Consider the following 12,537-nt stretch of genomic DNA (forward strand, 5'->3'; position numbering starts at 1 on the left):
TTCTTGATCTAGGTACAGATTTCTTAGAAGTACAATTAAGTGTTCTGGAATACTCATACTTCTCAATGTTGTCCATAGCTTGTCATGATCCACTTTGAATGGTTAGCTACCGAAAATGTTATGACTAGCAGTGGAACACTGTCTAGTTGTAATGCCAAAAGATGAGCTTCCTTAGGTAGGAAGGCACTCAAAATACTACTGGAGAAGAGTTCCTCGATGTAGAGCTGACCTTAATGACTGGGATAGAGAGCAAAGTTTTCAAGACTTTTAGTTTCCTGATGGGGCACAACTCAAAATGAAAAGAAACACCTGCAAACATTCATTAATAATTTGAAAAAGGAATGTATGAAGAAAAATTGAAAGTCGTCAAAAAATGAAATGAAATGAAACACATAAAGATCGATAGCCTAAGCATTAGTGAGCTGACATTGGCCATTTTAAATTTGACAATCCTATGGTTTACTATGATTGGAAGAAAAACAAAGAGGAATGGTATCACATTCATAGTTAAAAGGAACATTTCTAGATCTATATCTTGAAGCACAATGCTGTCTGTGACAGGATAATATGTTCATATGTATACAAAGAAGACAAATTAATAGCAATATTTTTCAAATTTATGTACCGAGCATGAAAGTTGGTGATGACAGAATTGAAGAATTTTAAATTGATCTAATATACAATCAAGAGGCATTGATAATTACTGGTGTTTGGAGTGGGAAAGTTGGAAATAAAGAGAAAGGACTCATAGTTGGAAAATCTGGCTTTGGTGACAGAAACGATGCTGGAGATCACATGACAGACTTTTGCAAGACCAACAACTTATTTATTGCAAATACCTTTTTTCATGTGGACCTCACCAGAAGGAATACACAGGAATCAAACTGACTACATCTGTAGGAAGAGATGATGGAGAAGCTAATATTATTAGCCAAAACAAGGCAGGGGCTGACCGTGAAACAAACCATCAACTGCTCATATGCAAGTTCAGGCTGAAGCTGAATAAAATAAACAGAAGTCCACAAGAGCCAAAATATGATCTTGAGTGTATCCCACCTGAATTTAGAGATGGTCCTGAGAACAGATTTGGCTATCTGATGCATTACACACTGACCAAAGACCAGAGGAGTTCGTTGGATGACATAAAAAACATCATACATGAAGGAAGTTAAAGATCATTAAAAAAACACAGGCAATAAACAAAGGATGTAAATGGATGTCAGAAGAAACTTGGAAACTTGCTTTTGAGCATAGAGCAGCTAAAGTGACTGGAAGAAATGAGGACATAAAAGAGCTTAACAGAAAATTGCAAAGGGTAGCTCAAGAAGGCAAAGTAAAGTATAATGAAATGTGCAAAGACCTGGAGTTAGAAAATCAAAAGGGAAGACGATGCTAAGCATTTCACAAACTGAAAGAACTAAAGAAAAATGCAAGGATTTGAATTTAACCCTTTTATTGAAAAATTCTATGGGCAATATCCACTTCTCATCTTTCAGTTTATTGCTGTGGTGGCTTGTATGATGCTATTGATACTGGAAGCCCTGGCACCAGTATTTTATGCCACCAGTATTAGGTCCACTCATGGTGGATGGGCTTCAGCAGATCTTTCAGACTAAGACAGACTAAGGAAAAGGAGAGGATGATCACTTCTGAATGGATAGCTACTGAAAACCTTATGAATGAATAGCAGCAGAATACTATCTAACATAGTGCCAGAAGATGAGCCCCTTAGGTTGGAAAGCATTCGAAATACAACAGGGGAAGAGCTGTCCCTTCAAAGTCGATTTGACCCTAATGATTTAGATGGAGCACAGACTTCAGGACCTTTGCTTCTTCAAAATGAGGTTTAGCAGCTACAAATATCCATGAATAATCAGAACGTGGAATTTACACAGTACCAATCTAGGAAAATTGGAAGTCATCAAAAGTGAAACAGAAAGCATAAAGATCGATATTCTAAGTCTAAGAGAGCTGAAATGGACAAGTATTAGACATTTTGAATCGAACAATGATATGATTTACTATGCTGAGAATATCAAATTAAAGAGGAATGGCATCACATTCATCGTCAAAAGGAGTATTTCTAGATCGACTTTGAAGTACAATATGTGTGTGATAGGATAACGTCTATACTCCTATAAAAAAGACCAATTAATAAGACTATTTTTCAAATTTATGCACCAACTACTAAAGCCAATGATGATGAAATTGAAGAATTTTAGCAACTGGTGTGAGATAAAGCACTGGACCGTAAGCTTAGTTTGAGCCATAAGGTCGGTGGTTCAAACTCACTGGCCGCTCCTTGGAAACCGTGTACAGGGTTGCTATATGTCAGACTGACTTGATGACAGTAACAATAACAATCACCAATCTGAATACAATCAAGCATGCAATCAAGATGCATTGTTAATTACTGGTAATTGGAACTATGAAAACTGGAAACAAAGAGGAAGGATCAATAGCTGGAAAATAAGGTGTGAGTGACAGAAACAATGCTGGAGATCACATGATAGAATTTTGCAAGACCAACGATTTATTCATTGAAAATACCTTTCTTCAAAACTAAAGGTATTTATACATGTGGACCTCAATAATGTAATAAACTAATCAAATTAACTACATTTGTGGAAGGATACTATGAAAAAGCTCACATGCATGATAACCTTCGACAATGGATAAAGAAAACCTGAGAAAAATTGAAGTCTTTGAATTATGATGTTGATGACAAATATTGAAAGTACAATGGACTGCCAGAAGAGCAAATACATTTTTCTTGGAAGAAGTACAACCAGAATGTTCCTCAGAAGCAACTATGGCAAGACTTCATCTCTCACATTTCGGACATATTGTCAGGAGGACCAGTCCCTTGAAAAGGACATCAAACTTGGTAAAGCACAGGGTCAGTGAAAAAGAGGAAGCCCTCCAACAAAATGGATTAGCACAGTGGCAACAATAATGAGCTAAAACTTGGCAGTGTGAGGATTACGCAAGACTGGGTAGCATATCGTTCTGTTGCTCACAGGGTCACTATGAGTCAGAATCGATTCAACAGCACCTAACAACAACAACGCGAAGAAGAATATTCAGTAATAGGAAGCATCAAAAGAAGATGGAAAGAATACAGAGTCACTGTACCAAAAATTATTGGTCAATGTTAAATTTTTTCAGGAGGTACCTACCATATAATCAAGAACCGATGATAGTATTGAAGGAAGAAGTTCAAGCTACACTGAAGGCATTGGCAAAAAACAAGGCTCCAGAATTGATGGAAAACAAATAGTAATGTTTTAACAAACGGATGCAGTGCTGGAAGCACTCACTCATTTAGGCCACAAAATGTGAAAGACAGCTACATGGCCAACCAACCAAAAGAAATCCTTATTTGTGTCCATTCTAAAGAAAGGTGACCCAACAGAATGAGGAAATAATTGAACAGTGTCACATGCAAGTAAAACTCTGCTAAAGATAATCTGAAAATTATTTCAGTAGTACATTGATAGGGAGCTGACAGAAATTCATGCCAGATTTAGAAGAGGTCATGGAATGAAGAATATTACTGCTGACACCAGATGCACTTTGTCTAAAAGCAGAGAATACCAGAAAGATGTCTATTTGTGTTTTATGAAAGGCATTAGACTGTGTGGATCATAAAAAATGATGTATAACACTGAGAAGAACAAGAATTCCAGAACACTTATAGCTGTATTAATGAGGAACCTGTATATAAAACACGAGAGAGTCATTTGAACAGAACAAGGGGGCACTGAGTGGTTTGAAATCAGGAGAGGTGTGCAACAAGGTTGTATTCTTTCATCATATTCATTAACTCTGCATGCTGAGCAAATAATCTCAGAAGATGGATTATATGAAGAATGTGGCATCAGGATTGGAGGAAAACTCATCAACAACCTGCGATATACATAGGATATAATCTTGCCAGCTGGAAGCAAAGAGGACTTGAAGTATTTACTGATGAAGTTCAAAAACTACAGCCTTCAGTATGAATTTCAACTCAATATAAGGAAAATGAAAATCCTCACACCTGGACCAATAAGTAACATCATAATAAACGAAGAAAAGACTGAAGTTATCAAAGATTTCATTTTACTTGGATCCACAATTACAGCCTCCTAGTTCCCTGTGTGTCTCAGTAGCCAGCAGTGTGGCCGGTCCAGTGGCCAGTGGCACTCCCTCCTACACAACCTTTACTCTATGTGGGGTCAGGTGCTAGGCATACCACCCTGCTTCTGGAGTCACGTGAACCCTCCCTGAACTACCCACACAAACCTACACCTACACAAACAGCAAACAGAGAACTGCATTTACATTTCCAGTCCCTATCACATTCACTGCAAGAAATGAATGTGATCAAGAAGAATGAATACTTGAGACGAGTAATGAATACCTGAGAACATACCAACATACAATCATCAATTAATGTAAATACGACACCAAAATGTCTCAGAGATAACAGACAAATTCAGCTTATTGGAAGAAACAAGGCAAAGCAACTAAAACTAATAACCAAAATATAGAATCAGAAAATAAAATACCAGAAACTGTATCAGAATTAACTGGTAAGGAATTTAATTAAAAGAATGATATTTAGGTACCTTCAATGAATGAAAGAGTCCTGATGTGGTGCTGTGGGTTAATGCACTGAACTGCAAAGTCGGTTTGAATCGCAAGGTCTGCAGTTTGAGTTCACCAACTGCTCCTCAGAAATCCTATGCAGGGTTGCTATAGGTAGGAACTGACTTGACGGCACTTAACAACAACAACAATGAACTGAAAGACTGAGAAAGCTTCAGATGAAATCAAGGAAAACACAGAAAAATTTAGGAAAACACTACATGAACATATTCACAAAATAAATGAAAAATTAGTTGTTGTTATTGTTAGGTGCTGATGAGTTGGTTCCAACCCATAGTGAACCTATGTACAACAGAACAAAACACTGCCCAGTCCTGCTCTATCCTCACAATTGCTGTTTATACTTGAGCCCATTGTTGCTGCTACTGTGCCAATCCATCTCATTGGCTATCTTCCTCTTCTATGCCAACCCTCCACTTGACCAAGCATGATGTCCTTCTCCAGAGACTGGTTCCTCCTGACAATATATCCAAAGTATGAGAGACAAAGTCTGGAGCATTCTGGCTGTACTTCTTCCAACACAGATTTGTTTGTTCTTCTGACAGTCTTTGGTATTCTTTAATATTTTAATTTAGTAAATTTAATTTAATAAATTCTTCTCCAACACTATCACATAAATGCATTAATTCTTCTATGGTCTTTCTTATTCATAGTCAACTTCACATGCATATGATACTATTGAAAATACCATGGCTTGTGTTAGGCACACTTTAGTTCTCAAACTGTTATCTTTGCTCTTGAACATTTTAATGAGGTCTTGTGCAGCAGATTTGCTTAATGCAATACGTCGTCTGATTTCTTGACCGTTGCTTCCATGAGAGTTGATGGTGAATCCAAGCAAAATGAAGTCTCTGGCAGCTTCAATCTTTTCTCCATTTATCATAATGTTATTTCATACATTATGAAAAACTGGTAACTACACAAAGACAGTAATTAGAAAGCCAGTGGATTAATATCAAGACTTTAGAAACAATACATTGAAAGGGCAAAGGAATAGAGCCAAATCAACAATGGCAGAATTAATGAACTTGAGACAAATCTCTCAATATTCATCTGCTGGTGGAACAATCCTGGTGTGGCACTGCAGCATCAGCACTGGACTGTGAACCATGAGGTCGGCAGTTCAAACCCACCCACCAGCTGCTCCTTGTAAATCTTTTACAGAGTTGCTATGAGTCATAATTGACTCGACAGCACTTAACAACAACAACAGTGGAACAATCATAGTGAGCCTGTATAGGGTTTACAAGAACCAGCTGGTGGATTTTAAACTCTGACCTTGAGGTTAGCAGTGCAGTGCTTATTCTACAGTGCCACATCAGGACTCCTACCCCCACACAAAAAAGTGTATTGCTACAAAGTCTATTTAACAAAAGCACCAACATCTGAAGATATTTTGTAAAATATCCTCCATCTAGGTCTTTGTACTTCTAAAGGCAGTGTTTCCATCTCTGTAACCCTTCCCTCAAGAATTCTGTGCTCTTTGACCACATCAAAACAGCAGATTTGGCATCCTCCAGAGACTCAAGTCTTCCTGTCTGAAGGGGCAAGCAAGATCAAGGCTATAGGATGGATAGGTAAGGTTTCCCAATCAAATTCTTGTACTACAGCCCTTGCTACCCTAGAAGAATGAGCAGATGTACTGTCATGAGATGGAAAACAATTCTTGGCCCTTTTCTCACCAGTGTAGTTTTCAATTTTCTTGAAACTTTTTTTCTAGTTAAGTCCCCATGATCGTCCTGTGTCCTTTGAGATAATCTATTAAGATGACCCTTTTCGGATTGTAAAAAAATCACCATAATCTCCTGAGTAAGTCGGTTTCAACTGCAGGGTTGGCAGTTTAAGTTCACCAGCTGCTCCTTGGAAACCCTATACAAGGTCGCTATGGGTCGGGACCGACTCCACGGCATTTAACAACAACATCTGATCCTAGAAATAAGCTTAAACTTGCTTTATCTGGAATACACTAGTGCATGTGTGACCTGGAACCGTAGTAACAATACTTTTTGACTTAACCTCATATTGTTTGTTGTTAAATGCCATTGAATTGGTTCTGACTCATGGCAACCCTGCATAGGATTTCCAAGGAGCAGATGGTGGTGTTATTTTTTAAAAGGAATTGTGATCCGAGCTAGAGTTGAGTGCCTTCAGGCTAAGGCTTAGAGTGGAGTGGTGTGCCCTGTGAGTATTTATCAGCAGTCTTAAAAGAGCTTTGTAACATTGCTCATGCAGAGAGAGGCCTGCCTGTGGGCATAACTGAGAAGATGCTGTCCTGACTGGAGTAACTGCCTTGAGCATTAATGATACTGCACTGTAAACTGTCAACTTCCCTAATAAACCATTTAACTATGAAAAATTGACAAAAAGGAAGTATGGTAGTAGTAGGATTTTTCCTCTTAAGAAAAAAAGACACAGCACATTTTATGCAAGACATATATTAGGTTCTCGATCCTAGACTTAATACAGTTATATTTGAAATGACTATTAGACATTCACAAACTAAGTTAAGGATAACTTATAAAGGATTATGCAAAATGAGGAAAAACTAATAAAAGCAACATAAATGATCATTTAGCCAGTACTAATTATATCCCATGTTTCTGTACAGGCTTTCTTATTTAATCTTCACAATAAATGAATGAGGGGAAAAAACACCTCTTATCCCTTGTTGTTGTTGTTGTTGTTAAGTGCTATCAAGTTGGTTCTGACTCATAGCGACCCTGTATAGGGTTTCTGAGGAGCAGCTGGTGGGTTTGAACTGCCGACCTTGTGGTTCACAGTCCAGTGTTGATCCACAGTGCCATACCGGAAGTCCTTATCCCCCTACAGTCTTAAAGTTATTTTAGCATCTCCTCATAGGTGATCTTCATGTGACACTTGGCATCTACCTTTCCCTCTCTCGGTTAGCTACCTTGCATTTACTCTCTTTTATACCTCAAAACAAGAGTCCTGGTATGGCACGGTAGGATAAGCACTAGCCTGCTAACCATATCACTTGCTCCTTGGAATCTACATAGGGTCACTCTGAGTTGGAACCAACCTGACAGCACTAACAACAACAACAAATATCTCAAAACAGATTGACTCTAGATATACCCTACAACGAATCCTGTCTCATAATAAAGATAATCCAAGCCCAAATGGGATTATAACCACAAACACAGAGGTGAAGCTTCACAACACATATTTTGGGGGACACAGTTCAATCTATGCTGTTGTTTTTTTGTGCTGTTGTCAAATTTGACTCATATGATCCAATGCAATAGAGTATAACTTGTAACAGTCACTAGGCTAAAATCTTCATGGGAGAAGACACCAATATCTTTCTTTTATGGAACTTCTGGGTGGGTGTGAACTATCAAACTTCACACCACAAAGACTTCTATTATCCCCTACCTATTGTCATCATTGTTGTTATGTGCTGTCAAATCGGTTCCAAAGCACAGTGACCCTGTAGGGTTTCCAAGAAGTGGCTGGTGGGTTTGAATTACTAAGCTTATGGTGAGTAGACCAATATTTATTCTACAGCGCCATACTACTAGGACTGCAGAGATGAGAAAACTGAAACTTTGGAAGGTTATGTGAGTCTCCTATGGTTACAGGTAATAAGTGATAGACTAGAGATTTGAACCCAGGATTGTTATGATTTCTAAACCGGTATTTTAGACAGCCAAAGCTGCTTCTCTAAGCAGCATAAAAAATAGAACTAAATACTGTTTAAGATTCCTTGTATAATTAGAATCCTAAAAAATGTTCTAATAAGCTAGTAAAACTGAGGGTATTAAGTTCCAAGTCTCTGCCTCTTCTAGGAAGTCCTCTGCTCCCACTCCTTTGAGAAAAAAGAAAGAAATAGAAAGAGGAGATCATTACTTAAATTGTTCAGATACAAATGGGTGATCCCCAGATAATGATGGAACTAAGAAAGTAAGAGTATGAGGAAAGGAAATAATTTAGATTGGCCATTAAGAATTAATTTCCTGACAACAAAAATTGAGACACTGGTACACATTATCAAAAAACACATTATGTAGGAGAAACTGTAGAAAATACAATCTCGTGAAGGGCTGTCAACACACAAATAGTGTCAACATACACACAAGATGGGGAAGTACAAATATAGCCTACTTGGCTCAGTCTCATAATTCAAAATAGGAAGGGGTAAAAAAAGAAAGAAAGAAAAGTGGTAAAATAAGCTTGACAGCAGTAGTCAGGAGATTGCATTACAATTCTGTCAGCCTAAATACAAATAGGCAAAATGCTAACCCAAATATTCAGGACACATTTTTTACAGAGTCCATCAATGCACAGGTATCATGTTTTATTTTCCTTTAATTCACTATCCACTAGCATATAGTATCTCCTTTTCCTCAGTAAATTCCTAACCAGATTAGAATTGGTACTCATGACATTAGTCCTGGGACACTGTTGTTGTTGTAGTTCCTACTCATAGTGACCCTGTACAGGATTTCCGAGGTTGTAAATCTTTGCGGGAGCAGCCAACTTATATCTCCTGCGAAGCAGCTAGTGGGCTTGAACTACCAACCTTGTGGTTCACAGTCTAGTGCCTACCCTACAGAAACACGGCATTTTTGTCCTGCGACATTAGTCATCATAAATGAACCAGTAAAATACAACTGTATATTGTTAGTTTCTTAAGAAGTGCTGCAAGAACTCAATGAAAAATATCACAAAGATAACTTACTTCTGGAATTACAAAACAAAAACTAGTGAAAAGCCTCACAACTCTGGTAGTAGCTAGGAAAGCCTTGTCTGTTTCACACCTGCATACCTTTCTCACTCACATGCCACGCTTACACAGGCAAAGATCCAAAGGTGAGTGTCTCAGGAAGCTGCAGTCAACAATTTCATTTACCACTTTCTAATGTCAGCAGTAGCGTAGTGGTTACGAATCGGGCTGCGAACCTTAAGGTCAGCGGTTCGAAACTACCAGCTGCACCGCGGGAGAAAGATGAAGCTTTCTACTCCCGTAAAGATTTACACCCTCGGAAACCCTATACAGGGTCGCTATGGGTCGAAAACGACTCGATGGCACATAACAACAACAACAACAACAATGTCAGCAGAATTTTGACATGAAGCTTTACTAATCTGTTAAGAATGAGATGTCTACATGTTCCTGCAGTAATGTGATTCTCACTTTCATTAGAAGCATGTTTTGTTTATGATGATTATGTATTATTACAGAAAAGGAGGGATGATCTCCATTAGAAAAATAAATACACCAAATCAGCTAAACAAGTACTTTTCTATTCCTACTTGTTTTCTCTACAGACAAAGCTACCTCAAAGAGAAGCAATGCCTCAGCCTACAGACCCCACTCACACCTTCTCCTTTTACTCTATGCAGAAAAGAACTCTGACCATTAATCATTTGGTTCTAATAATACAGTCTTGATGTGGTGCTGTAGGATAAGCACTAGACTGCTAACTACAAGGTTGGCAGTTGAAAACCACCAGATGCTCCTCAGAAACCCTCTGATCAACTCAATGGCATGTAACAACAACAATATAGCCCATAAAAATACAGCTGCTAGGAGCAAAATGCTTGGTTTTAGAAAACTTAAAACTCAGGGAAAACCTACCTTGTGAGTAGAGAAGTATCTGCATCTCTAAAAGAACACAGGTAAATACCTGCACCAGGTTCTCTAATCCCAGGAGCTCGAAGGCCTCCCGAAGCGGGTAATCCGAGAGAGGGAGTTCACTGGGCCCAGGCCTCTGGCAAATGACAGGTTCATAAACACCATAAAATTTCAGTGATCTTCCTGGAGGTGGAAGAGGTACCTCATAAAGAATATTATGGATGTAGCTCTCAAGCGGCAAGGGTGGAGGCTGCTGTGAGGTGACTGCCTCATAAAGCTGGATGAGGAATTTCTTGCAGGCCTGCATGAAAGGCAGCGGTGTGATCAAGCATATACTTTTTGAAACATACAGGGTGTCTCTGCTGATGTCATAGGAGTTGTATCTCTGGAGTTTCAAAAGAGAAGTTGCATCTCCCTCATCAATACTACTTGCCAGCGAGTCCATGCTGCAGGAGGATGACGCATACACACTGCTGTACTGCTCAGCATTGTGCATCTGGTAGAGCGTCTGCATTGCTGTGCAGATTTGCTTGCTTGTAACTTCTTCATAAAAAGTGAGAACAAAACCGTAGGTACGAGAACCATCTTCACGGGTAATTATAAATGAGTGGAACTGAGGATCTTTATTGTCAGTTTGTGTTCTGAAAGACAGCCCTTTAGGCATACACAGCTGTGGAGGAAGGGGGGAAAATGCATCAAAATCCAGTATACATATAACTTCATATCAGAAAAACAGATTTGTGGTGGTGGTGTTTTTTTAACATAGCATGACTCAGAAGCTTTTATCCAGATTTACTGTTACTAGAATTAGTCTTAAATTACATATATGCTAAAGCATCTCATTGATGTATATATAAAATTATTCTTAAAGAAACTATATATACATACAAAAAAAAATCTTTACTGCATAATAATCATGGAGCTCTACTAGGAGCAAAGGAGTCTTGATGGTGTAGTGGGTTACACACTGGGCTGTTACCCACAGGTCAGCAGGTCAGGTCCATCAGGTATTCCCAGGGAGACAGATGAAGCTTTCTGCGCCAGTAAAGATTTACAGTTTTGAAAACCCTGAACAGGGTCTCTGTAAGTCAGAAGTGACTCAAGGGCACAAAGCTACCCAACCAGTCCCGAAGAACAAGGAAATCTTGTATTTAGTCCCAAAACACCTTCAACCAAGTTTATGACCTTCAGTAAGTCATATAACTTTCTCTGGGCCTTGGTTTCTTTATCTATATCATCCTTATCCAGCTTTATCAGTGCTTGAAGACAAAGTGTTCAAAGACTCTTTACAAATATTTAATATTAAATACTACATTGGCAGAAATAATGATGCTACAGAGCAATAAGGAAATTAAGTGAAGGCTCATTTGATAAATGGAAGTTTAAAAAAAAAAACAATGAAAAATAGCATCACACTATTTTAAATATTATAATCCGTCACCTCAGAAAGTAAGCTTTGGAAATGGAAAGACTTTATTTATTTACTTATTTACTTACTTATTTTAACTGTAGCAGAAGGATAGAAATAAGACATTTTAAGTGAGTTCCAGGTGAGATTTTCCCAACTACTGATCCTTACTCTTTGCTCCACCTTTGCATTCCAATCACCAGTAATGATCAATACATCTTGATTGCATGTTTGATCAATTTCAGATTGAAGAAGCTGGTAGAATTCTTCTATTTCATGCTCACTGGCTTTTGTGGTTGGTGTGTAAATTTGAAAAATAGTGGTATTAACTGGGATTCCCTGTAGGCACAGGGATATTATCCTATCACAAACAGCGTTGTGATAGGATATGTTGATATCTTCATGACTGATATGGATATGTTCTTTTTGACTGATATGGATATGTTTCAATTTGTCATTCCCGGCATAGTAAACCATGTGGTTGTCAGATTCAAAATGGCCAATACAAGTACATTTCAGCTCACTAATGCCTAAGACATCGATATTTATGCATTCATTTATTTTTGACAATTTCAAGGTTGGCAGCAAAGAGGAAGGATCACTAGTTGGAAAATATGGTATGGGTGATAGAAATGATGCTGGAGAACACATGAAAGAATTCTGCAAAACCAATGATTTCTTCATTACAAATACCTACTTTAGAAAGCATAAGAGACGACTATACACATGGACCACACCAGATGGAATACATAGAAATCAAAGTGACACCATCTGCAGAATGAGACGGTGGAAAAGCTCCATATCATCAGAGAAAACAAGGCCAGGGGCAGACTGTGGAACAGAACATAAATTACTCATATGCAAATTCAAACTTAAG

General features: G+C 38.2%; 1 protein-coding gene across 2 annotated transcripts in view; it reads right to left on the bottom strand.

Moving 5' to 3' along the window:
* Positions 1 to 12,537, bottom strand: part of DENND5B (DENN/MADD domain containing 5B) — a 267,015-nt gene that overhangs the window by 123,244 nt on the left and 131,234 nt on the right. For both annotated transcript variants that reach the window (XM_006874749.1, XM_006874750.1), the window contains exon 3: positions 10,256 to 10,922. In XM_006874749.1, the coding sequence (XP_006874811.1) occupies positions 10,256 to 10,922 (667 nt within the window). The remainder of the gene's footprint in view (positions 1 to 10,255; positions 10,923 to 12,537) is intronic.

This window comes from Chrysochloris asiatica, unplaced genomic scaffold, assembly GCF_000296735.1.
Source record: "Chrysochloris asiatica unplaced genomic scaffold, ChrAsi1.0 scaffold00299, whole genome shotgun sequence".
Lineage (NCBI taxonomy): Eukaryota > Metazoa > Chordata > Mammalia > Afrosoricida > Chrysochloridae > Chrysochloris > Chrysochloris asiatica.